This window comes from Chanodichthys erythropterus, chromosome 10, assembly GCF_024489055.1.
Source record: "Chanodichthys erythropterus isolate Z2021 chromosome 10, ASM2448905v1, whole genome shotgun sequence".
NCBI classification, from domain to species: Eukaryota; Metazoa; Chordata; class Actinopteri; order Cypriniformes; family Xenocyprididae; genus Chanodichthys; species Chanodichthys erythropterus.
This window is the reverse complement of record NC_090230.1, coordinates 48,210,306-48,237,669: the sequence shown is the minus strand read 5'-3', so window position 1 is coordinate 48,237,669 and position 27,364 is coordinate 48,210,306. Positions and strand designations below refer to the sequence as shown.

Sequence of the window (27,364 nt, the reverse complement as noted above, 5' to 3'; positions counted from 1 at the left end):
TTGTTGTAGCACTGTGCTGGAATTTATTTAAGGAAATACCGGGTCTATTAATGGGTATAACTACAGTAACTTCTTCAGCTAGCCAGCTTGAGATCCTTTCCATCTAAACTGGGTATCTCTCTTAAGCTTAGTGATGAATGTTTTATGAACAGTAGGATAATAGTATTCATCCACACAGTCGCACAGAGGAGCCAAAGCACAACCAAAACAAACTTTGACACACTTATCTCTTATTGATAACAGAATACTTCCTGATTATAACATAGAAACATGCATTTTCTGCGAAGCTGCATTTACAATATGTAACTTTTTTTGTTGTTGTTATTTCTGTACACTAAACAATTTTGATTGGTATTTGATTTGGGCCCCGAAGAACAAAAACCTCCAGTATCTCACTCAAAAACAAAGCCAATCTACATGCCCTCTGCTGAAATCTCCAGAAAACAACCTCACGGAGCCCTGTGTCCTGACAGCTCTGACACATCCTGAGAGATATTGAACAGACATGAACTCCCCTCGCTGTAACTGCAGCTGAACTAAAGGTGAAGTGGGAAACATCTTACAAAGGGCCAACTGTTTTAGAGAGCCCTCAGTGACTTCAGACATAAGTTTAAGCCTTTACTAACTTTTATTTAACTTTTTTTAATACTGTAACTCAGTAAATCTTTTTCTGTGCCACTAGGAGATTCCCTGATCTCTTTCATATTTCATAGTTTTTTATATGCCCTTTAATCATGTTATGCATTTTTCTCAGGAGATCAAAAGTCCTTTTATTGTGATTGAGATGTCTTATCTTAGACCAGAGGGTCTGATTCTTTTCTAACAGTGTGATGAAAATACAAAAGTCGTGATGTAAGAACCAGGGTTATGTAACGGGCAGTTTTTTTCTTTTGAAAGTGAACAGATTCAGTCATTCAAGTTGTCCATTCACTCACAATACCAATTACTGCATTAAGAAAGTGCAGAAATATGTTCATTATGAAACTGTGTTAAATTATAAAATGTCAGTTTTATATGACATGCTTCTAAAGATCTTTTCAGTGGTCTTCAATCCACAAATAAAAATTAAAAATCACAGACTGTCATGGCATGAAGTTGTAAATAAAACAAATAACTTCAAATAAAAAATAGTTAATTTCTGAGTGATTTCTTTTTTTTTTTAAAGTAAATCTAACACCAACAGTCTTTTGTGGAGTGTGTAAATCCAAAGGGAGTCCAGGTCATAGATCTTCTCATTGGGCCAAAAAAAAAAAAAAAACCTACTCCTGGATAAGACTACGCCCCCCACCCAACACCCCTAACTCATAAATGCCCCAGCCAGAGCAGCGTGGGGCCAAAAAGAGAAGTGGGAGTGGAGAGATATAGCTGAGTTACCAAGGCAGGACATCTTCGTCAAAGGAAGGAAAGAGTAGAGCAGGAAAGCAGGAAGAGAAAGGGCTGAAATAGAGGAGTGACCATTCCACAGAGATCAGTTTCACACAGAGCCAGTGGAGATACTACAGGTGGACATGAAAGCTAGATGAATATAACAAATAATAAACATCATAGACCTATATAATCGTCTCAGCCAGTCTGAAGGATTTGTCTACTTCATTGAGGAAAGAAAATTATATAATAAGTAAAGGGAAAAGTTTCTCTGCAGGAGAAAAGTTGGTTTTTGAGGGAACGGACGACCTTCTCTATTACACTAATGTAAGTATAGAAGATTTTGGACTTTGTATTGTGTTTGAACTTATGCAAATAGCATGTTTCATGATTTGTATGCACATTTCTTTAATATCTATGATTTATTTTTGTATGGAATATATGTATGGAATATATGTAATATAAAATATGCAAATGTATGTGGATTTTTGATCATTCAGGCTTTGGATAAATAGAACACAAAGGTATTTCAGTAATATGCATTAAGACATGGTATGGTATCTTTGACCCATATTAAATATTTACATATTTACATTTAATCATTTAGTAGCCACATTTATCCAAAGTGGGAAAAAATTGGGTCTCAATCCAAAATAGTGTTTTCAGTACACTAATGCTAACCAGTGCAACTCATAGATTAGCTCAGTTTATGCTCCATTCTTTTTCTCCTGGCATATCTATTAACTTTAATTCCCTAAAGACTGTCTATGTCCTGTCAAAATCCCCCTTGATATATTTTGTGGAATTTCCTGATATTCGGAACACTGAATCAGAATGTAAGATCAGTAATGGTGGTGATTTAATCTTGGCAAATGTACAAATTCTTGCATTAAAATCACTCTTCTAAAAGTAAAATAAAATGAAAATATAAATAAAATATTTTAATATGCTAATAAAATACATCTGAATTAATAAATAATCAAATAAAATATTAATTCACCACCATCACTTTGGATAATACCATGTGCAGAATTAATAAATGTATAAAATTATGTACAAATTAGTCTTAGCTCAGGCTCAGTAATTATTATCACTTATTAAAAAATACAAGTGATTTATAGGCCATTGAAGACTTCCTCAAGGTCACAACAAATTGCTCTTATAAAAGTTTTCAAAGGTGATTGTGTTGGGAAAGGTTTTTAAATCAAGGTCTCGATAACATCTGAACTATTAATGGAAAAGTGATATCATACTTGTATTCACTAAAAATTGGGCCCACTCCAAATAAACAAGGTTAAGCAGAAGACTTATTCCTAGAAAGAATAAGCAAGCATGTGACCTCACAGTTCTGAAGTCACAATCTAAAACACTTATGTGAGAACATGATGATCTGAGCTCTAACATCTGTCATCAATGCTATTACTACTCAATATGTATTTTTGATCAAAGGGGCTAAACAGCATAAATCAAGGTAAAATTAATATTTTCCTGACATTCACTTGCTTAAAAGATCATTGTGAATCTGTAACAAGCTGTTAAGGGCTCTTTATGACTGTTTCTTTAGGATGTTGCTCATTTGGCGTTCCGCTGTTTTATAGTATTTGTGATCTATTCAGCATTCAAGGTTTCCTGATGAGCCCATTCCAAAGTTATTGTTTTGTACTTTTTGGTCATCCTGGAGATCAGGGTGGGGTCAGCGGCATCGTTTCCTGATCTTCAGTGTTAGTTAGGGTGACCATATTTTGATCGAAAACCAGGACACTCGGCCCGGCAATGAGATACTCAAATGATACTCAAAGTTTACTCAAAGATGCCTTATAATTTCAGCCTCCTCTATAGAAAATTGTTATATTACAAGATACTATCTATAACCAAAGACACAAATTCAGAGGTTACTCAACATGTTTTATTATGACAAGTTTCAAAAATAACAAATGAAATAATGATAGAAATAATGTCTCTTCTGTATTAGAAAAATAAATAAATAATAAATAACTAAAAAAATACCTCTGCTATATTAGCAATCCAAGTTTAACAAAAATAGCTCTCACAAACTTACAAAAACTAACTAACAAAAAATATCTATATCTTTAGTTTTCTTCATCCTCATTTTCCTCTTCATTCTGTTTTTCTTCCTCATCCTCCTTGTTTGCCCATCAATATTTTGCTGTAGAACTGATCTTTCCCAGCAGTTTTTTGTTGCTTATACACGAAGTATCTGTTATTCAGTTACAGATGACTGCACAAATCGTGCAAACTAATGGAAACATTATAAACTGTTACCTAGAAGTAAACAACTGTAGTTTAGGCATAAGTCAGCCGTGACGTTGAGAATATACACTGTAAAAAATATCCCAGTAAAATTTAAGGTAAAAAAACGGCAGCTGTGGTTGCCAGAACTTTACTGTAAAAAATACAGTAGCAACATAAGAAAAAATGTTACATTTATGGTAAAATAACGTATTTCATTAACTGATATAATGTTAATTTACCAACCTAATGAAGTACTTATATCTGTTTTGTATCTTTATAATACACTGACAGTCACCAAACACAATGGTGATAAGAGAAAAGAAACAGTTATTTCAATGAAAATATATCAAATGTGAAGTGTCACGCAGGGAATTGTGGGAATGTCAATTTACGTTTTTTCACTGTAAATTTTACAATGAATTGTTATTTTTCAGTTCCAAAAACTGTGAATTTCACGGTATTACTGTAAAATTATATTAAATGTACCGTTAGATCTATTACAGTTATTCACCGTATATAGTACAGAAACTTTCTGTAAACCAATTGACAGTTTTTCACCGCAGCATTTTTACAGTCTTTTACTGTTAAAATCACAGTCATTTTTTAGTTACCTTTATGGAATAATCCACTAATGTCTTGAGGTACTAAACTAATATTCTCAGTCGCACGTGCAATCGCGCATGTCTGCGAAACTCATTAATGTATGCTCCGAAAATCTCGTAACATCGGTCAATTTAATGGCCCAATGAAAAACAATGAAAACCAGGACATTTTCATCACTTTATAAAAAACAACCAGGACCGCCAGGACAGTACGTGAAATCAGGACATCTCCTGGAAAAACTGCTCAATTGAACAGCTCAATTCATATGGATTAGATTTACAATCTTTTTATTTATTTATTTTTTTTAAAGAGAACAAACGTATAGGTTAGCATGCGGCACTTATAATGAAAGTGAATAGGGCCAATTCATAAATGGACATAAACACTATCCCCCGGTTTCACAGACAAGGCTTAAGTTTAGTCTCAGACTAAAATTCATGTTTGTTCATGCTGTTTTAACTGAAAGCAACTTGCACTAACAAATCTTAAAATATGTTGTTTTGACTCTAGATGCACACCGTAATGTTTTTTTTTTTTTTTTTTTTTCTAAGGCACATTTTATAAAAGCTACTTAAATGCCCTAATTGAACTAAGGCCTAATTCTGGCTTAATCTAAGCCCTGTCTGTGAAACCAGGCCTTTGTGTGTTAACACGGTTTTAGCATGAAAAATCACTTACTAACCATTTCTGTGTAAAGTTATATCCAGTTTTACAACTTCACTGGCACCACCATGACAAGGCAACACAAATTCTAAAATTACTGTAAAAAACAGCTTTACAGCTTAAATAATAAGTTTTAATAGAATAATTAAATTGCTTTAATAAAATTACCAGCTTCACATTACTTTCATTAATTGTAAGTGTTTCACTATAATCTTGATTTTTGCTTTTTTATAACGAAAATTTGTTTGTGCTAATCAACATTGTGTTACAAAATAACTACTGTCATTTGAGCTTAAAGGGTTAGTTCACCCAAAAATGAAAATTCTGTCATTATTACTCACCCTCATGTCATTCCACACCCATAAGACTTTCGTTTATCTTCAGAACACAAATTAAGATATTTTTGATGAAATCTGAGAGATGTCTGTCCCTCCATAGACAGCTACACAACTACCACTTTGACGCTTCAAAAAATTCATAAAGAGATCGTAAAACTATTCCATATGAATTGAGCGGTTTAGTCCAAATTTTCTGAAGAGACGCGATCGCTTTATATGAAGATTGAATTTAGGCTTTTATTCATAAACATAACAAACAAATACACCAACATAATCAAAAGCTCAACCGAACCTGCTTTATATGCAAGAACAAACTACAAACGTGCAGCGTAACATGAGAACGAACCTCATTGGTTCTCGCACATCAAGCAAACATGCTTTGGATTCCGTTTACCACAACTGATGTGTAAGCTGATAAATGTTTATATGTGTGAATTTAAGTCTAAATTCAATGTTTATCATATAAAGCGATCATGTCTGTTCAGAAAATTTGGAATAAACTGCTCAATTCATATGGATTAGTTTTACAATCTCTTTATTAACTTTTTGAAGTGTCAAAGTTTCAGTTGCATAGCTGTCTATATGGAGGGACAGAAAGATCTCAGATTGTATCAAAAATATCTTAATTTGTGTTCTGAAGATGAACAAAAGTCTTACGGGTTTGGAACGACATGAGGGTGAGTAATTAATGACAGAATTTTCATTTTTGGGTGAACTAACTTGTGTTGAACCTTGAATATTCCTTTAATAGTCATTTAATTGCTGTTGAATTAGGCATGACTTAAAAGGCTAATTGACACTATTTGTGGGCAGTTTATAGTAGTTATTAAATACTGTACCATTACTGGCCAGTAGCCCTTAATTAATGATCTGTCTGTCTGTCCGTTAATCTATCTATCAAGACAAAAACTGGACATACCTGACAGGCTGATGAACGGCAAGATGAGTCTTTCCCGTAATGGTACCTTGGAGAAACATGCCTCTCTGCAGTCCCCCGCAGATCAGGGGGAGCCCGAATCACCTCACCCACGTCTCCATCACACTGGTTCCATCTCCTCCAGTTCTCGAGCTAACATGTCCAGCTCAGGTGTAGTGGTTCCTCCTCCGTACTCAATAGCAGGCAGTGCAGTGAACGACTCTCCCCTGGAGCTGAGAGGCTCTTTGGACTGTTGGGCCTGTTCTGTTCTGGTTACAGCACAGAATCTGATCATTGCCGCACTCAATGTAGGTTTGGCTGCCTTTATCTTCGGCCTCATCCTGTTGCCATCGCTCGTCATGGTTGTTTTTGGCTTCCTCTGCCATTCAACGGTAATTTTTTTCAAACTTTTTTTAAAAGTCAATATCAAATCAAAATGGCCCCTATTTGCTTAATAATGAACATTCCTTGTCTAACTGTACATGGTATAATATATATATATATATATATATATATATATATATATATATATATATATATATATATATAATTTTATTTTTTTTTTTTTTTTTTTTTTAAAAAAAGAGTAAGATTTGACCAATAGAAACTACACTATAGTTCAAAGGTTTGAGGCAAGTAAGATTATTTTATTGCGTTAGATCACCCAAAAATGAAATTTCTGGCATTAAAGAATTAGTTCACTTTCAAAAAAAAATTTCCTGATAATTTACTCACCCCCAAGTCATCCATTTTGATGAAAACATTCCAGGATTATTCTCCTTAAAGTGGACTTCAATGGCCTCCAAATGGTTGAAGGTCAAAATTACAGTTTCAGTGCAGCTTCAAAGGGCTTTAAACGATAGCAGACGAGGAATAAGAGTCTTATCTAGCGAAACGATCGGACCGCACTTTCGTATTATTCAAAAAGCTTACGCTGTATGTCCTACGCCTTCCCTATTCAACTTATGGAACGAACGCAGCGCCAGTTCCATTTTTTCCGTAGGTAGAATAGGGAAGGCGTAGGACATACAGTGTAAGCTTTTTGAAGAATACGAAAGTGCGGTTTTGGCGAAAGCACTTGGAAGGCGATCATTTGTTTATATTAAGCATATACAGTTGTATTTTTTTCGAAAATGACCAATCATTTCGCTAGATAAGACCCTTATTTCTCGTCTGGTATCGTTTAAAGCCCTTTAAAGCTGCACTGAAACTGTAATTTTGACCTTCAGCCGTCTGGAGGCCATTGAAGTCCACTATAAGGAGAATTATCCTGGAATGTTTTCATCAAAAACCTTAATTTCTTTTTGACTGAAGAAAGAAAGACATGAACATCTTGGATGACATGGGGGTGAGTAAATTATCCGGAAAAGTTTATTTGAAAGTGAACTAATCCTTTAAGCAGTCACCCTCATGTCATTCCAAACCTGTAAGACCTTCGTTCATCTTAGGAACACAAATTAAGATATTTTTGATGAAATCCAAGAGGTTTCTGAACCACACATAGGCAGTAACATCATTGTACCCTTCAAGGCCCAGAAAGGTAGTAAAGACATTGTTAAAATATTCCATGTAACTACAGTGGTTCAACCTTAATGTTATAAAGTGATAAGAACACATTTTGTGCGCAAAAATAAAATAAAAATAAAGAAATTTATTCAACAATTTCTTCTCTTCCCTGTCAGTCTCGTACGCTGTTGACATAGTAAACACAGTGCAGCACTTCTAGGTTCTACGTCAGAACGCCGACTCAGTATTGGCCGATGCTATTCACGTGAGCACCATGACACATGCTTGTGATGCTGACGCAGGAGCCGGCCAATAATGACCCGACGTTCTGCCGTTGGAACAATATGAAGGTGAGTAATTCATGACAGAAATTACATTTTTGGGTGAACTAACCCTTTAATGTTTTTGAAAGAATTCTCTTATATGCTATAGGCTTCATTTATTTGGTCAAACATACAGCAGAACAGTACTGTGAAATATTGCTAAGTGTTTTCGATTTTAATATTTTTAAAATGTAATTTATTCCTGTGATGCAAAGCTGAATTTTCAGCATCATTACTCCAGTCTTCAGTGTCACATGATCCTCCAGAAATCATTCTAATATGCTAATTTGCTGTTCAAGAAATAATATTATCAGAGTTGAAATTGGTTGTGCTGTGCTGAGTCCTTAATGAAAGGTGTTCATTCCTTAAAAAAAAAAAAAGAGAGAAAATACTGACCCCAAATTTTATATTTAAGATATAATTATTACATTTTAATATGTTTTCCTGTACTTGTCCCAACATACCGAAATTCCACCCCAAATCACAACTCTCTCCCCCTCCCCCCAAAGGAAATTAAAACATTTAGATTGCTCAAATGTCATCCAAACACTGATAACTAAACTTCCCAGAGCTCAGTTAAACTAACACAAAACACCTGGGTGAGCAAAGGAAATAAACTCTTTCACATAATCCTCTCTTATCATTTCGCTGAATCAGTGATCAGTCTCCAACTGAGCTGTCTCAGTCAACTCCCACTGCCTCACCATATGTGAATGTTTTTTTTTTTGTTTTTTTTTTATTTATTAATTATCACAGGTCAGTGTAATAATGCTCTTATCTGATCTGACAATATATAACAGGCATAATTTGTACAGTATACTTTGCCAAATTTCAGTCACCTCCCTTTATTTCTTGCTAACGTACTCTTTTCCTATCCATTTGTTCCAAAGGTTCAGCGCCACGGTACTTCCGTCTACTGTTCGGATCTTTTGGACGATGGGGGTTGTGTGGCTTTGCTGGTGGTGGGGTTCCTGCTGCTGGCTCCGCTGCTGGTTCTGGCTCTGGCTGCTTACTGCAGGATGGCACGCCACCTCCAGCTGGGCTTGTGCTTCATCCCATATAGTCGTGCCGTCTACAAGAACCTGCCTGCATCACGTCATCGAGGCCTGGGGGGCTGCTGTGGCCAGCAGGGGGCAGGAGAGAGCGAGGGAAAGGGAAGCGTGTGGGTTTGAGCAGCCTGTGAAGCCGGGTGAAGCCTTGTGAATTTAATGTGAATAGCTATAGCAATAGGTCACATTACAGAACCCAAATACAATACCAAACAGATGTCAATACAAGCAGTGTCATGTTCTCAGCAGTTCTGTTAAATTATTTTTTTGCAAACTGTGCATTTAATCAGTGTCAGTCTTTTTTTTTAAGTGATTTTTCAGTCCTTTCTTAACTGGCTCAATCTATACCATGGTGAAAAGAGTGGAACTATTTTTTTTTTTTTTTTTTTTTTTTTTTTTACAAATGTTTAATGTTGTTTCTTTGTAACATTTTTAGTAGGCCTGCTTTAGTGAATTTTCGTACATTTAACTATGAAGTCTTTGTAAAAAACAAACAAAAAAGTTTTTTATTACTGTACAAACACCTCTTTTTACTTATAAAATAAATAAAACATTCCCAAGATAAATGTATGAATTATCAAAAATGGTCAATGTGTGGCAAGCTATTTAGCAATTTTGAGTGCAGTTGATATGCTCCCATTATATCATTACACAATCACACACATTTTTTACGCACTTGCAATTAATTATATTTAGCTGCTGTAAATTATTTCTGTGGCACTAAACAAAATTACAAAAATAATTTGCCTATATTTTGCATATATATATATATATATATATATATATATATATATATATATATATATATATATATATATATATATATATATATTCTGGAAAGCAAAAAACATTGTGCTTGACTGTGCAAAACCTACCATGATGCTAAATGTTGTGGGACGTTAAAGGGTTAGTTCCCCCAAAACTTTAATTTCTGTATACTCACCCTCATGTCGTTCCACACCCGTAAGACCTTCTTTCATCTTCGGAACATAAATAAAGATATTTTTGATGAAATCATATTTGATCCAATCATAGGCCTTGTATCCTTGTTTACGCCTGAGTTATTGGCCTGCTCACGTGTTCAGCTTCGGCCAATACTGAGCTGGCATTAGGACGTAAACAAGGAAGCCTGCACTGAGTTCACTACTTTAAGTTGTTGCTGCTCTGAATGTTTTTATAGCTATGCAGTTGATAGAATGCAATTGATCTGTGTGGTTACTAGTGTGCTTTATGGCTGTTTCTCAAATAGACTACTCCTTTTCCAAGTTTACAGTCAAATTCAAGTAGTCAAAAATGTCTCCAAATTTTCCGATTGGCTAAAAGGTGCGGGCCGCAATGAACAGCGGTTTTGCACTATTAATTACAACAATAGAACATAATAAAGTTCTCAGACATCTATTTCCGTGATAGGCTATCTTGTCAGACACTATATGGGCAAAAAAAAAATCTCTTACAACAACTTTAATTGCCATTAACTTGATGTAGCCTATGCGTTTATTGAATGCATTATTAAGAAGCTTTGCTATGGCAGACTCTTGAGAAAAAAAAAATGTACTCAGTCACTTCTGAGGTCAGAAGCTTTTGTTGTGGCTTGCCGGATTAGTTATTTAAAGCCTCGGCCGGTGGAAATTTCCCATGGCGTTCCGCGCACGCTCAATCAAAGCTTTAATACGCAACCGAGGTAACGGAACAGAGGGGCAGATAGAGTCAAGTACAGCATCATCAGACAGTATCCGTCGGGAATGCGACCTGCTTGCTGCCCTAACACGATCTCTGTAGGGACCAGCACGAGTACAATCTCATGGAGCCAGAGTTTCAAACGAAGCAAATCCTTCAGATCACTGGATAAGACGCGCGCCACTTTGTTTCTCTACAGGTACGTTTGTAACAAGTACTGTTTAAAGTGTCTGAAATTGGAATGTGTGACGTAGGCAGTGTTTTGACAAAACAACTTTTTAACTTATGCAGTATGCAGAAATATTTAGTGTGCTTGACATAATAATAGACCTATTTTACTTAAAATAATGTTCTGTGCTCAATAGCTACTTTAACGTGCACATTTTCATTTATCCTGTTCCCTACAATTGTATTTATTTATAAAATATTATAATAAAATATATTTATTTAGAAGCCTTTTATATTTTAATAATGTGTACGCTATAAACAATGTGTTTCTCTCAACTATGGGCTCATGTTTAGTTCAACTCATTTGATCTGTGATGTGTTTGCGTGCAACGCGTGCCAAGTCGCTCTAGTTTGATTTTCTTAAATGAGGGATCAACCTCTCCTCGCCTGAGTTTTATGTAAGATATAAGATACCTTTCATAGAAGGACAAAGCATCTTTCTCGTGCGTCTACAGGCTGTAGGTCAGGTGCTCAAGACACTTGAGGGTCAAAGGGTCTTGGGTAGTTTCTAACTGCTGATGTCAGGGACTCCATATATTATATTATACCCCAAAACAGGGAGCCCAAAATATTATACACTCATATATATATATATATATATATATATATATATATATAAATATATTGGGGTCCCTGACATCAGCCAAGACCATTTGACCCTCAAGTCTACTGAGCCTTACAGCGTGTAAAGTGTGCTGCGATATATATATATATATATATATATATATATATATATATATATATATATATATATATATATAATCGCAGCACACTTTATTTCTTTATTTTACTAATGGTATTCCTTTGTAAATACAATACATTTGTCACATCTGGAACGTTTTAATGATTTACAGCTTACAAAATAAATCATAGTCCCATTCTGCTAAATGAACGGGTGGTGCTGCTCATTATTTACGTAACATAAGTGTTCTGTAGCGGTTCTCTTCCTGTAGTTAAGATTTATGTGTTACATTGACGTTGTGGCTAATTGTGGAGTCGGAGCTGTTCTTGTTCGGGTGTTCCAGCCCTCCGAAGTGGGCGAGGGAACACAACTGTGTGTCCCGCTCAAGTGATATAGCACCGTATAGTACAAGCCTCAGATATGACTGAGGATTAATCCTCTCAGGATGAATGAGCTCTTTGTTTCTTTGAGCCATTATTAGCAATCTCCTGCTTTCACCTCTCAGCTAATGTTCCGGTCAGAGAAGCGAGATAAGCTTGAAGAAACAAACACAATGGCATTGAAACTCCATGTTCTTCAGTCAGTAGACCTTTTACTTTTTTCTCTCTCTCCAGATCTCTAGATTGGGCAAGCCATGGGTAAGAAAGTCTTGCAGTGTTTTCCCTGGTACAAACGCTGTAAAGACCGCGGTAAAAGCAGACTTTGCCCTCCTCCGCCTGGTAAGTTGCCTTGTTAACCAAATTTTGTCCTGCTAATGAAGTTATAAATCAAACCGTCTTTCAATACTTGATATTGTAGATTAATTTTCTCTCTCTGTGTGTTCACAGTGCCATCTGTTGAGGTGCAACCTGGCTTCTCTCCGACAGTCTCCTGGGGTTACGACGGAGAGGAAAGCGCCGCACATCCCGTCTATTTTTCCCACAAAGCACGGGTAGTTTATCGCCACCAGATGGATGGCAATATTATCGATGCCACCTGCTGACCTCTGGGCTCCTTTCCCAGAATCCCTTGCCTTGTACCTGTAGACCTCCAGAACAGAGTAGAGGAGCATCTACTAGACTGTGCCGTTGTGTGTAATTAAACTAAACCTTTTGTATTTAGTAAAGATATCACAGTGTTTCCTCTGGTTCCTCCATCCTCTTGCCAGACCTGGCATTCACCTGTTCTTGTACTTACTGTGTTGAAATGAAATGTTTCAAGGGAGTGCTGCAGGCCACATGGAATGTAAAAAAACAGGGATTGAGTTGGATGTTGTAAATACAAATACAATGTATGTACATTTTGTCATGCATATCTGGTCCTGGATGTATGATTTCCTGTTGTTGTTTTTTTAGACAAACCACAATTGTTTTTTCAGAGGTTCATGAATGCATTCAGGAAAAAGATACAATTTTGTACTAATCACTGAAATTCTAATATAAAATGTATGTTTAGTAAATATGATTATATATTTTGTCTTTTGTTCTCTGATTCTGTTAAAAGAGATTGAGTCTTGCAATAAAATAGTTTATAGTAAAAACATTTTTATTGAAAAATTTTAACTTTTTTATTTAAATGTTTTATGTCAACGATTGATATTCCCTGGAGGTTGGAGATTTAGCTGCTCCATGTCAATCTTTCTCACTCGTTGTGAGAAACCAGAGCCGTGGAAAACAGCTCTGTGAGAAACGAACCTATGCCACTCCCACACCATACATGTGTTAAAGAGGTCAGAGAAGGTCTTATTATAGAGTACCTCAGGGATGACGTGTTTTTGTAGGCCAGCCCGGAAGTTAGCGGCGCACGGGTTCCCTCAATTGAAAGCTTATTCATTTTTCCCATAGACTTTTGGAAAATCGCAGAAAATAAGCTCTGTGTTTAACAATGGGTTATGACACTTACACGTTTTGTCTATCAAGACAATCTTTAAAACAAGTTAAAACAACATTTGTACATTTTGAAGCCTAAATAAAGTCGTCAGATATAAAAGGCTACCAGTAGGCTATAAACGGACTACAGCACACCATGGTCGCGGATCAACGTCATCACCACCAAGCTTCCTCAAAATTTATTTAGAAAACAACTTTATTTATAAACATGCTCACTGATTATGATCTGCGCTGTTATTAATACTTATCCACTTTTTCTTGAGAAATGCTGTCCAAATATCCCGTTTTTGATGATGACGTCTAAAGTCCCCGCCAAAGGAAGTAGTCCCTTTTAGCAATTTGTTAGCAACCGCCGATTTTAAGACACAGTAAAAGTTTAAAAAATCACAAGTGGGTTAAAGCTGGTGTGTTTTATGTCATAGATCAAAACATTAAAGTATTTAGAGGCTTTGTTAACCACAGACCTTATTTCAGGCGATTTAGCAAAAAACCATTCAAAAAACCCATAGACTTTACGGCGTTGGAACCGGAAGTCCTAAAATGCTAACTCGCTTCCGGGTTTTGCCTACAAAAATGCGTCATCCCTGAGGCACTCTATAGGGAGATATAAGAGGGTCTGTGGCTCTACCATTGTAAAAAGTGTAATGGCTAACTTGAATCACATGTGCCTTAATAACCAATCACATTACAGTCTTAACATCATTGAATTTCGTTGAGTTTGGCACAGTCACTGAGGATACCATAGAAATGAATGAGAAGTGCCATAAACTGAATCATACCTGTCGTGCAATTTTCTGTGACTTCTCTTATAAAACAGCATTTTTTCAGTGTAAATGCTAAATATAGATCAATCCAAAACAAATGTTTTAAGCCCAAACATGTTGAAGATTAGCTGACGATAAGCTATCTCCTCACAAAAGTAAAAGTTTATTCAGCGTAGTGATCTCCTCCATTGACATCCACTCAAAATACAACAACAACAACAAAAAACAGCTTCTTGTCTCCTTCCCTGGTTAGCGTTAGCAGCAGGCAAACATTTTTTCGGCTAAGGTCGTGGCTTGCCTTCAAGAGGCTTTTACGTTTAAAACATGATAAAACATGAAAGTTGACAGACTTTGATTCCCCCATTTTACTTTCGAGTCTGAGGGTGTTTTGCTAGATATGCAAAGGACTAATCAGCCATAAAATAGTGACTGGTGAGTATTAACTTTTAACTTACAGTAAGACATTATTTGTTTTACCTGTCAGGTCAGTTCTTCAAAATAAACGCCCTCTGACGACAACAACAACAAATTATTATTTTTGAAATAATATTAATAATTTGAACTTTACTCTTTAGTTGTTTGTTTGTAATATTGCATCCTGTCATTCATGAAGGTATAATATATGAACTTGTATACACTGTTCTGTGCTGGTCTCATCCTCTGCTGTAATTTGCAATGCAGCCTATGCACTGAGGACTAAAGATGCTGTAGATGTTTTGCCACCTCTAAAATGTTCTCTTCTTAATCCTGGGTTAATCATTAAACTTATTTGGCTGGGTAGATTTACTGTATATTAACGTCATCTAACATTTAATTTCACTGTGTAAACACAAATCCATTACCCAGAGTTCAGATAAGAGATGGCAGAGTGGCCCTTTGTCATCAGGGAGGACACAGAGAGGGCAGACAGGATATAAATTCCCTGGTTGCCAGACATAGGATGAGAATTAGCTTCATTGCGCCTTTGCAAGTCATTATCCGCTTTAAGTAGGCCTCAGTGACGCTGATGGATGTATCTAAAGCGTCTGATGTCTGTGGTGCCTAAGAGCTTATGTTTCGTATGACTGCATGATGCATATATCATGAAGCTGATATGCTACAGTGGTAATTTGATGCAGAGCTGCAGTAATGAATTGTTCTCTTTTTCAGAGTTTTTGAGTCCTTCAGACACTAGATGACGCTATAAACCCATGATTTTAGTTTGAGAGAGAAACAGAAATGCTATTTAATACTAGGGTAGGCCTACTGCTTTTTGCACAGTATACACATGCTTAGAAATTTTAACAAAATGTAATGTGTAATATGCAATGTTTTAAATGGTAGTAAGATAAATTGTTGTTGCATGTTTAATTCAGTCAATAAGATGTTCATCACTGGAAAAGGAAAAGTTGAGTGCACGGAAATGTGGGATACAGTAATCACAGTGCTATTCTTGTATTATTTATATTATATTGTAGTATTTTTAAGTTGGCTTTTTTATATTTAGAGTATATATATATATATATATATATATATATATATATTCATTTTAATTTTGTTTTTTTGTCATTGTTTGCTTTTACGTCTCTAGCTTTAATTTTATATTTTGTTTTTTATATTTCAAATTCAGTTTTATTTTTAATAATTTTAGTTTTTTTAAGTTTAAGTATTTTATCTAATATTTTCATTGAAATATTTTAAATTTTAAGCTTTAAAAAACTATTTTTAATAGTTTTAATTTTGGTTGAAGGTAGGCTACATTATGTAACTTTTAGCCCTCTAGTGGTAAAAAAACAAAACTGCATGCATTTTGGGAAGAACATTGTTTTGGTTATGCTTTGGTTTTGTGTGACTGTGACAGATGAATATGACCCACACTTAACTGTTTTAGAGAGCTACATATGGCAATTTATGTCATAAAATACCCTATAAAATAGCTTACTCACCTGTTGAGTAGTAATAAAACCATCTCCGCCTCGCTTTTACAACATTTCAAATCCCTCAGTTCTCGCCATCTTCAAAAATCCATGCCAGTGTTGATTTTCACTTTATTACGAGCTCTGTCAAGTTTTGCTAGCAGACTCTCCTCTGTGTTTTTTAAATCAGGTGATTCCCCAGAGGTTCAAGATTTAGCTGCTCCATATCAACCTTTCTCGCTCGTTGTGATAACTAACCTATGCCACTGCCACACCATACATAATAATTTGTTACATTTATATAGATTCGTTTATAGATTTACATGTACCTTTAACAATGAAGCACTGAAGCACATTGGGCTAGTGTAGTAGGTAATTTGGGTGTTCTATGCATAAAATAAATGAGCAAAATCGTATGGTAATAAGCTATTCTGAACATAGAAAGAGAAAAGGGAGGAGGAATAGAAAGAGAGAAGTGTTATTTTGACCACATCATCAGATGTGGTCATGGTTTATGTCAGTGTCATTCTTGACCAAAACCAGCTTTCAGTGAAAGGAAAACAACACATTGCATCTCAATGCGTTAATGTGTTATACAAATCCTGTATTAGAAGACATCATAAATTACAAATATATTTTGTGACATCTATGTATGTATTGAATTGTATGAAAAATATCTTTCCTTTATAAAATTCAGTTCTGAGCTGAAGTTTGAAATGCGCCATAGTTTAATCAAAGCAGCCCAGAAATGTTGTGTGTAACTTCCTGAGCATTATGTTACAATGCCAAAAATACCTCTTAATATCCAGACTAAGTTAGGGCCGTTGTCTAATCACCGTCCTTAGGCACTGCATTACATCTAGTGTCTTTGCTCTAAAGGCAGCTTGTGCTGACATGGGTCTGGGCGATCAGCATGGCTTGTTGTTGATGCTGGCCAGCATCTTCTGGTGTGGAGTTTTGTACAGGGCAGTGAAACTACCAGGATTGAGAACACCACGGCCTTCCTCATCCACCTGACCCATCAGGATGAAGTTTTGACCTAGTGAAGAGACAGTTTTTGTCAATAAATAGATCATTTACAGATTTGTAAGAAATGAATGAACAATAAAGACTAAGGAATGCATATTAGTGGTCTGTATTTATCTGACCATATACCTCTGCGCAGCAAGGGACATTTCATGCAGGGCATCACAAGTTTGACAGACATAGTTTCTCCAGCTTGGGTGATTGTAAGTCTACCAGTCTTATAGGCCTTAATTAAGGACACTGTGGCTTGCATACTTCCTCTAGGTCCACGAGACAATGTTGTCAGCGTCCCTGTGATCACTGAGAAACAGAGAAAGACTGAAATAAAGAATTGCTCTTATAGTGATATTTTACCCCTTTAAAATTTAAATTCTGTCAGTACTTATGAGCTTATATTATATTATATTAATTATATTATATTGTATTGTATTATATTATCAAAATGAGGAATTGAAAGAGTGTGAGCAAATGATGGAAGCATTTTCATTTTTATTTCCATTAAATAAATTCATACTTTTATTGCATTAAACTGATCAAATGTGACATTAAATATTTTTATAATGCTACAGCGGGTTTGTAATTTATTTTTGAATAAATGCTGTTCTTTTTAACTTTCTTTTCATCAAAGAATTCTGCAAAGAATGTATTAACGGATTCAACAAAACTATTCAACTGCTTTCAACTTTAATGATAAGAAATGTTTCTTGAGCAGCAAATCAACATATTAGAATGATTTCTGAAGGATCACGTGACACTAAGGCCTGGAGTAATGATGCTGAGCTTTGCCATCACATGAATAAATTACATTTTATGTAGAAATTCAAGTAGAAAACAGTTACGTTAAATTGCAATCAAATTTCACAATATTACTATTTTACTGTATTTGTGATCAAATAAATGCAGCCTTTGTGAGAATAAGAGACTTATCGACCCTAAACTTTTGTATGGTAGTGTAAAAGTTTCCTCTGTGTGCTTTATGTTTTTTTTTAATAGTTGCTGTATGAAATGACTTACCAAATTCACTAGCACAGAAGCTGGTCTTGATGGATCCATCTCTTTTACATGCCTTTGCACACAGTGTGTTTGTGTCTGTGGCTGAAAAAAGCATTCAAGTTATAATCCACCATAATCATCATAATTTGTTACTTTTATCTCTTCCTTACATGGTCTGGATCTATCTGGCTCTGGCTCTGGCTCTGGCTTACGGACTGGAGGCCTCACAGGTTTAATGGGTCTAACGGGGTTGGGTCGTGGTTTTGGCAGCTCAGGAGCCTTTGTAGTAGTGGTTGTAGTTGTTGCTTCTGTTGTCAAGACAACAGTTTTCACCGGTTTGACTGGAGTGAGACGGGGTTTAGTGGGTGTGGAGGACACTCTAGGTCCTGATGCAACATCGCCACCTGCAGTCGGAGTACGGTGGCCACGTGGGATGCTGTTGTATGACGCCATAAATCCGTCAGAAGTCACGCTAAGGTCAGATACAAACTGGACCAATAACACATTGCTATTGGTGACAATGTTTCTGTAGGTGGGACACAAAAAAACAGGGATGAATGTGACGGTAAACAGTTTTTTTTTTTTTCATAGATATGATAGCAATAACAAAATGACAGTCAAAGAGATTAGTGAATTTACTGACTGAGGTGCAGTGTCTCCACAGTATTTTCCGATGCGCCTTGAATCGTCTTTCTCTCCTCCGTTAAAGAACGCCACATAGTCGAAGCGGCAGTACGTGTCAGACTCCAAATCAAACTTATCGAACTTCACCTCAATCACCTGAAACATAAAACCCCAACACTTTACAATAATTAGTTCCCACTAGCCCCACTTCCGCTACAGTTTTTAATAATTGTTACCTTGTCTAAACCACTAAACATTGTTAATGTTATTTAATAAAAATAGCCTGGTTAATGTTAGCTCAGATCCATTAAATAATAGTAACAGATACAACTTATCATTTTAATAATGTAGCCTATTATGTTGACATTAACATTAACTAAGATTAAAGGGATAGTTCACCTAAAAATGAAAATTTGATGTTTATCTGCTTACCCCCAGGGCATCGAAGATGTAGGTGACTTTGTTTCTTCAGTCGAACGCAAATGATGATTTTTAACTCCAACTGTTAACGTCTGTCAGCCGTATAATGTGGGTCAATGGGAACTTCGTCTATAAGAGTAAAAAAAAAACATGCACAGACAAATCCAAATTAAACCCTGCGGCTCGTGACGACACACTGATGTCCTAAGACACGAAATGATCGGTTTGTGCGAGAAACCGAACAGTATTTATATAATTTTTTTGCCTCTAAAATACCACTATGTCCAACTGCCCTGCACATCCGGTTAGTGAGGTCAAAAAACGAGTTCCGATGACGTGATCACTCGTGCTTTGCTTCAATGAGTGCGAGACATCACTTCCTTTGTCAGACCTCACTAACCGGATGTGCAGGGCAGTTAGATATAGTGGTGTTTTAGAGGCAAAAAAAATTATATAAATACTGTTCGGTTTCTTGCACAAAATGATCATTTTGTGTCTTACGACATCAATGTGTTGTCACGAGCCACAAGGTTTAATTTGGATTTGTCTGTGCATGTTTTTTTGTCTCTTATATATGGAATTCCCACTGACATGCATTATATGGCTGACAGGCTGCAACGGTTGGAGTTAAAAATCATCATTTGTGTTCTACTGAAGAAACAAAGTCACCTACATCTTGGATGCCCTGGGGGTAAGCAGATAAACATAAAATTTTCATTTTTGGGTGAACTATCCCTTTAATAAATGCTTTAGAAGTATTTTTCATTGTTAGTTCATGTTACCTAATGTAGTTAACAAATGAAACCTTATTGTAAAGTGTTAATGATTTGAATTGTGCAAAAAATGTATTATATAATATTATATATTGGAAAATATCCCAGATAGGGCCTACAAGCAAAGAAAGTCAATATTTCCCAACAGGCCAATTTCTTATCATTTAATGACCAGGCTGCAAAAATGTCTGGCTTGCCGCCACTTATTCAACATTGAAATATTAATTGAAAACGATCAGAACTGTAGGCTTATGTTTTTTCCTGACCATTTCTGGCTCCACTGTTATAAGCCAGGAACAGCTGATGCCCGGTGGATAATTTTTCTCTGGCCAGTTTGGAGTTTTGATTGTGCCCTGAGACTTCGTGAGCTTCCCACCACAAAACTGGTGCTCTGATATAAAGAACAAGAAAAGAAAGACCATTGAGAATGTAAATGTTCACCTTCTAATGACAGATTCAATTGCAACCAGTGTTGGGGAGAGTTACTTTTAAAAGTAATGCATCACAATATTGTGTTACTCCCTTAAAGGTAACGAATTAAGTTACTTAGTTACATTTTTAAGGAAAGTAATGCATTACATTACTTTTGAGTATCTTTTTCTCACCTGGCTGAGGCTCGATCTCTTCTAGGCCTTGGAGGTGGGTTTTTTGTTGTTTTTGTTTTTTTGCAAGTGTTTAACGCAGTAATGCATTAACATACACTTTCATTTTCTTTTTAAAAACACATTTAGAATGTTATTAGATTCTGACCAATTAAAATATTTCTTGACTCTTAGCTATATATGCCATACAAAAGATCTCTTAACATTATGATTAATATTATCTACTCTACAATTGAAAATTGAAAGTAATGTGTTTGTTACTTTTTGTCAGTTCGCACTAGCATGAGTGTTGTGGGGGAAATTTTGAGTTTCTGTATGATTTCTATATGATTTTACTTATATGCTTATGGTTAAATGATTTAGTTTTTCTCAGAAATGTTTAATTATGCAGTTTTTTGGGTGAAAAGTGGAAAAACACTAAAGTGGTAGACATTTTCCTAATATGGTAAAAGGACAGAGGCTTCAGCCTTGGAGGTTAGAGATATAAAAGTGAGGGGAAGTTTTCGTTCTTTGTCTTACACTCTGCAGCTGCTTGTGTTTCTGTTGACTGTTTGACTTTTCTTGCAAGAAATAAAACTTTCGAAAGACAATTGGACGTGTTTATCTCTTATGCAGTAGAGTCGGTTGAATTTTTGCCACAACAGTGTACATGTCTAACTGATTATGTTATGGAGAAGAGAGAAATTTTTAACTGAAATATTAATGTGTGTTTAAAGTAATGCTTTACTTGTTACATAAAAAAAAAAGTAATCTGATTACATATTGCGCGTTACTTGTAATTCGTTACCCCAACACTGATTTCAAAACATTTGATGTTTAATATTTAATATTTTTGATTTCACCATCCACATGTGGCTTTCCTCCGTTATAGTAGCCCAGGAACCCTCTCCCTCCTGTTCCAGAATCTGATACCATCTCTACCATCATGGTGTTAGACGTGGAGATGAGAGCCCCGGGCCGGAATGTTCCGCAGAAACGCCCAAGCTTCTGCACCATGTTAGAGTGTCCATTATACACATCCACATAGTCATAGCGGCAAAGAGGGTCAGCCTCCAGGTCAAAAATCCTGAAGGAGAGCATGACCACATTGCCTTCTGGAACCTAGAACAAAGGGACAGAGATACTTAAAGGATTAGTTTACTTTCAAATGAAAATGACCCCAAGCTTTACTCACCCTCAAGCCATCCTAGGTGTATGACTTTATTCTTTCTGATGAACACAATCAGATTTATATTAATAAATATCCTGATGCATCCAAGCTTTATAATGGCAGTGAGTGGGATCAACGAGTATGTGCTGAAGAAAGTGCCTCCATCCACATCCATCCATCATAAACGTACTCCACACGGCTCCGGGGGGTAATAAAGGCCTTCTGAAGTGAAGCGATGCGTTTGTGTAAAAAAATCCATATTTAACAAGTTATGAAGTAAAATATCTAGCTTCCGCCAGACCGGCTTTTACACTTTCTACTTACGATGAAAGTGTAAAACTCCCTTCCCTATTCAGTTTACGGAAAAAGTTTAACTGACGTGACGCCAGTTACATTTTGTTTTCCGTAATTTGAATACGGAAGGTGGTCTGGTGGAAGCTAGATATTTTACTTCATAACTTGTTAAATATGGATTTTTTTTTTTTTTTACACAAACGCATCTCTTCGCTTCAGAAGGCCCTTATTAACCCCCCAGAGCCGTGTGGAGTACATTTATGATGGATGGATGTGGATGGAGACACTTTCTTCGTTGATCCCGCTCACTGCCATTATAAAGCTTAGATGCATCAGAATATTTATTAATATATCTCCGATTGCGTTAATCAGAAAGAAGAAAGTCATATACATCTAGGATGGCTTGAGGGTGAGTAAAGCTTTGGGTAATTTTCATTTGAAAGTGAACTAATCCTTTAAAGTCTTTTACTCTGGGATATGGCCCAGGATGATGAAGAATCTCAAGTGTGAACTCAAAGAGAACTCACTGTGATGTACCAGGTACATTTGCTGTTGGGTTTATAGAATGATGGGAATCCTTCACTGGCCACAAAGCCTGAGTCTCCAACCAGATCACCGCCACAGTTAAACACAGGCCTGAGAGAGTGAGGAAGAGTGAAAAAGAGGGATTTCTGGTGAGAAAATGCTGATGTGGATGTGTTTATATTGCACAATAAACACAGTGTGTTTATACCATGAAGGCGACTTAGAAGCTTGACCAGGACATAGTTTGCAAAAGACATAATTCACAAAGTACAAACAGATGCACATAGATGGACCTACAGTATAATAATTCAAAAACTAAATTATGGCAGGCATTCAGGCTGAAAATATTTTGCTAACCAATCATTATTGTGACATTATAATTAATCACTACTTTATTAAAACGTCAGTGTTTTTAGCTTTCATTTTATCTGTCATGAGAAGCATAGTTCAACAAAATAAATGACAGAAACATTTATATAATCAATAAAAAAGGTGCTTTCAAAATTGTCCCATAACAAAAAGAGTAAATCTGTCAACTGGTTAGCAAATAGCAAAATATTCATTACTGTGTTTTCAATATAGTTATTTAAATTAAAATTTATTTGCTTTTATTTTTTTTGATTTATTGTAAATTTATCTGTTCAGGTTTAATGTTATACCACCCGAATTAAGATTTAAGTTTATTCATTTAAAAACACCAGAAAAATGTACAAGTAATATCAATTACATCATGATAGTTATATTAAAAATATATTGTCTCCTTTTAGTAGCTTTAAATTCAGTAACTAACTACTTTAAAAATATATATTATATATTTTAAATTATGTGCTTGCAACATGTCCAAAGCTGTTCCAGAGAGGCAGACACTTTTATTCAGTATTTACAACATCACAGGCAGTATTTCTAAATCACTGATAGCTTAAAATCCCTTTTGAATGTTGAGAAATGTTTTATTGGTTTTGTCGTCTACAGCAACATATGTTTATAGACTTAAACTCTATGACATTGTAAAATAAAACAGAGCTCTTTTGTACTGTAATGGTGCAGAGCCAGGACACTCAAGCAGACCAAAATACTGGTCATTATGCAGTTACTCCCACAAAATCTGTCTGAGACAGATTCTCTTCACTCAGCAATTTGGACGTTTACTGCATGTTATAATTTTTACCTTTTCTTGACCTTTTCAAATATGTACTGTGTTAAAAATGAGCAAGAAAATAAAAATAGGGCTAATATAAACGAGACAATCAATTAGATGCATAATTTTTCTTAAAAATGAGTTATGCATTAACAGATTTTCCTTTTATTATTTACATCCTATATTGTCTGTAAACTCTTACGTTACCAAGGCAACAACTGATGCATTTGTACATTTACTGATCTAGAGATATATTTTACAGATCAGTGATTGCATTCCAAAGAGCTCCATTACCACACCACAGTGGAAAATGAAATCATATCTGTACTGGAAAAGCAGCTATAGATGGTGTAGAATACCTACATAAACAACCCCAAAGCTTGTACAGTCCCATACCTCTTCTTGGGTCAACATTTCATTCGATAACGTTAGCCAATTTTGATTTATATGTGGTTTAATGTTTGATGAGCCCATTAGCCAAAGACTTTGCTTATATTTGCGCAAGCAATGCTTCTATCGCTTGTTTCTGCTTCTTTTTTGCTGATTTTGATCCAGAGATTCTGTACTCTTTCAGAAGATACATAATAGTGCCCCCTACCGTATAACAGTAGCCGCGTTTCCATTACCCTTTAAATTGTGCAAATTAAAGGTCCCGTTTTTCGTGGTTTTTTTTGAAGCTTTGATTGTGTTTATAGTGTGCAATATAACATGTGTTCATGTTTCGCGTGTAAAAAAACACAGTATTTTTCACATAATTTACTTATCTGTATACCGCTGTTTCCACTGTCATAAAAACAGGCTGATGACTTCCTTGTTCTATGAAGTCCCTCCTTCAGAAATATGTAACGAGTTCTGATTGTGCCAGCGGTTCCTGTGTTGTGATTCGACAGCAGCTTAGCGAACCTTGCCCGGAAAGGTCACGCCTCTTACCATAACATGGAGATGCATGCGCTCAGTGTTATTGTAAACATGTCTTTAATTTTACCCTATCAATTTGAGCCGCAATCAGACCCGGTGATTGGACTGCGGGATGAAAATAACAGCGTTTCGACGACATGGCGACAAACACACTCTACAAACGCAACTCTTGTGTATTCCTGTGGGCGGAGGTTAGTCAAAAAACTGTTTTAGTGACGTCATTAAAGAAGGAAGTAGAGGGATGTAGTCCAAACTGGCCGTTCGATGTAGGCGACTTCTGTTAAATAAAATATCTTGCTTGGCATTGAACTTTTACAGATTTTATTTATACTCTAACAAAAAACATTACACACTAACTAAAGTTTGAAACATGGGATCACGAAGAACGGGACCTTTAAAATTGCGAATTGAAAATACGCTCAATGGAAACGCGTAAATTTCGCAAAAACTCCCATATATCGCAAAAAAGTTTTTACGCTCACATCAAGTTTTTCAGGCAATTCGAAAAAGGAATATTTAGCAAAACTGCAATGGAAACAATTTTTTTTCGCAATTACAGGTCACCTGCCGTATGTAAAAGTTGATCATTCTTTAAAGAGGGCTTGGTATGTTTGGACAGAAGATGAGAGTTCTTCATTAAACTCATAAAAGACAAAAGTATTACGGGACAAAGGGATTCTAAACAACAAAGAAATGACCTCGAAGCAGATAGGAAGGAGAAATACCCCAAAAAATACCTCGCACATGACTGCTCCCAAGTATAAGGGCTTTCCTTGCCATAAATGCTTGGATAACATGCCTACGTCCCCTTTGATTAAAAATAATGGCTAGTGCAGTGGCTGGGATATATGTAAACTAACCAACATCCGTTGCCATGATTTTTGGAATGACTTATCGTGAAAGGGGGAAAAAAAAGACGTTTTAGTCGCATAACATCGGTTAATGGAAACGCCGTCATTTCGCAATAGTTTTTTATCAATATTTAGAAAATATCAAAAACATTTTGCGCAAATCTGTAATGGAAACATCGCAAGTGAAAACATGTATTGGAAAATTCCATCAGTGGTGGGAAAGCGTTGTGTCAAGAATGAAAATTCCATCAATGGTGGGGAAAGAGTTAAGTAGATTTGAAGTAAATTCCTAGGTACACACCAGTGGACTACACAAAAATTCACATCATCAGAATTAGGAACATATCTGTTTTCTTTATAAATGTAAGTTTATAAGGCAGTGTTTTTTTGGTACTTTTTTTGGCCTTTTTCTATTTATTTTTCTATTTTGGCTTTCATTGTATAGAAAAGAGCATGCATAAACATTCTACTAAATTTCTCTAACAAAGACAAAGAAAATCATGTGGGTCGACTGGAAATTTAATTCTTGGCAGAACTATTTCTTAACTGCAACAGCCTAAATAGCATTAAAAGTTTCCCAGAATTCCAGACCATATGGTTGTCAGATTACTCAGTCTAGTCATTATTTAACAAATTTAAATAGTTTTCTTTAGAAAAGCAATGACGCTCACTGCAAAGGAAAGCTGGACCTGATGCAGGGTAAAGTGACCCGATTCACCCTAAAAACACACTAACCCAAAATACTTTCATCTGCAACTCTTCATTGTTGTGTAATCAATACATTCATCGTTACTGAGAATTCATACACACTCCATGCATTTAAAGAATCAAAAATGACACTCACTACCAGACATAAACACTTAAAAAAGCTAGCAAGTTTAAACAGCTCCTGCAGTAGAAACCCGTCTTGACATGCTCACTTAGTTTGTCCTCACCAACAGCCCTACCACACACCTGGTGTAGTTGGTGGTCTGACACAAGGCCCCTCCAAAACTCAGACATAGAAGAATCCCCAAATTCCACACAGCAGCCAAACGCTCCATATTCTTCAGCACTGAGATCCACATGCAGACGCGGCCACAAGACACATGACACAGAGAGGAGGAGGTATGGAGGGAGGGATGCTGAGGAAGGGGTAGAGGGAGTGGGAAAGTGACGCTATATGGGGGGGGGGAGACAGCAAGGGGAAGGTTTTAATTAGAGCCAGATGTTCACTTTGAGCTGAGTATTAGCCTCATTGACTTTGGCCAAATGGAAGAATAACAGGAAAGAAATGCAATGCAATGCTATCTCTGAGTGGGACCCATTGAAAATAAAAAAATTTTGCTTGATCTCTGAATTTAAACTAGGTTTGAGAGAAGCTCTCTGTGCTGCTCAGGTTGTCATGTTTTAGGTGCGACCTGCTTGGAGCACATGGAGCACCATGCGCTATCAGGAAGCGCCAGAGGGCCTTGGTCACTTTTGCAGAGATCAAAAGGTTGTGTTTACATACCTTAACAATTGTACTCCAATTACATCTCCTTAGGGTATTAGCATATCTTATTATCTCAGCTACAAAAGTTCAAATGTTGTTCATCGGTTGTTGGTGGCATTGGAGGACAGAGGATTCTCATTCTGGAGAATGGACAAAAATCTGTATAAAATGGAAGTCTGTTTGTTCAGCAGCCTTCCAGTTTTTAACGAAAAAATAGAAGCAAAAAAACTTTATATCTTGCAAATTGCTCGTAAATTTTCGCAACTGTGATTTTCTTATTTTAAACTTTATCACAATTTTTTTATTTTATATTGGTGGAAACAACCTTTTTTTTTTTTTTTTTTTTTTTACAGAAATCAAAATGAATTACACAATAACAGCAGGAACAAGCAAGAAAATGAATATAGGTCAATTTAGATGCAGAATTCCATTATTTATTTACATTT

At 35.9% G+C, this 27,364-nt stretch overlaps 3 protein-coding genes across 3 annotated transcripts; 2 read left to right on the top strand and 1 right to left on the bottom strand.

Moving 5' to 3' along the window:
• The first annotated feature begins 1,344 nt into the window (after window positions 1-1,344).
• On the top strand, window positions 1,345-9,731 carry tmem88a (transmembrane protein 88 a). The gene is made up of 3 exons (XM_067399346.1): window positions 1,345-1,692; window positions 6,125-6,530; window positions 8,858-9,731. Exons 2-3 carry the CDS (start codon window positions 6,153-6,155, stop codon window positions 9,137-9,139), a joined length of 660 nt encoding a protein of 219 aa, XP_067255447.1. The 5' UTR covers window positions 1,345-1,692; window positions 6,125-6,152; the 3' UTR covers window positions 9,140-9,731.
• Window positions 9,732-9,886: 155 nt separating this feature from the next.
• On the top strand, window positions 9,887-13,102 carry si:ch211-237l4.6 (uncharacterized protein LOC446130 homolog). The gene is given in 2 exon segments (XM_067399345.1): window positions 9,887-10,892; window positions 12,431-13,102. Coding segments are annotated over 2 exon segments (396 nt in total). The 5' UTR covers window positions 9,887-10,651; the 3' UTR covers window positions 12,586-13,102.
• A 96-nt stretch (window positions 13,103-13,198) lies between these two features.
• On the bottom strand, window positions 13,199-26,552 carry pcolcea (procollagen C-endopeptidase enhancer a). The gene is made up of 9 exons (XM_067398005.1): window positions 26,399-26,552; window positions 22,540-22,648; window positions 21,411-21,669; window positions 20,233-20,357; window positions 18,793-18,929; window positions 18,320-18,675; window positions 18,171-18,251; window positions 17,286-17,456; window positions 13,199-17,169 (listed from the first exon to the last, which is right to left on the bottom strand). The coding sequence occupies exons 1-9, from the start codon at window positions 26,509-26,511 to the stop codon at window positions 17,039-17,041; spliced, it is 1,482 nt and encodes a 493-aa protein (XP_067254106.1). The 5' UTR covers window positions 26,512-26,552; the 3' UTR covers window positions 13,199-17,038.
• Between the last annotated feature and the right edge of the window lie 812 nt (window positions 26,553-27,364).

What these genes read in the sequence shown, in the direction of transcription:
- tmem88a (XM_067399346.1), top strand. Translation starts at nt 6,153, where the DNA reads ATGAACGGCAAGATGAGTCTTTCCCGTAATGGTACCTTGGAGAAACAT. An exon ending in GCTTCCTCTGCCATTCAACG is followed by an intron (nt 6,531 to 8,857) that starts GTAATTTTTTTC and finishes TTTGTTCCAAAG; the next exon opens with GTTCAGCGCCACGGTACTTC.
- pcolcea (XM_067398005.1), bottom strand. Translation starts at nt 26,511, where the DNA reads ATGTGGATCTCAGTGCTGAAGAATATGGAGCGTTTGGCTGCTGTGTGG. An exon ending in CAGACCACCAACTACACCAG is followed by an intron (nt 22,649 to 26,398) that starts GTGTGTGGTAGG and finishes TCACTCTCTCAG; the next exon opens with GCCTGTGTTTAACTGTGGCG. An exon ending in CTTCTGTGCTAGTGAATTTG is followed by an intron (nt 17,457 to 18,170) that starts GTAAGTCATTTC and finishes TCTGTTTCTCAG; the next exon opens with TGATCACAGGGACGCTGACA.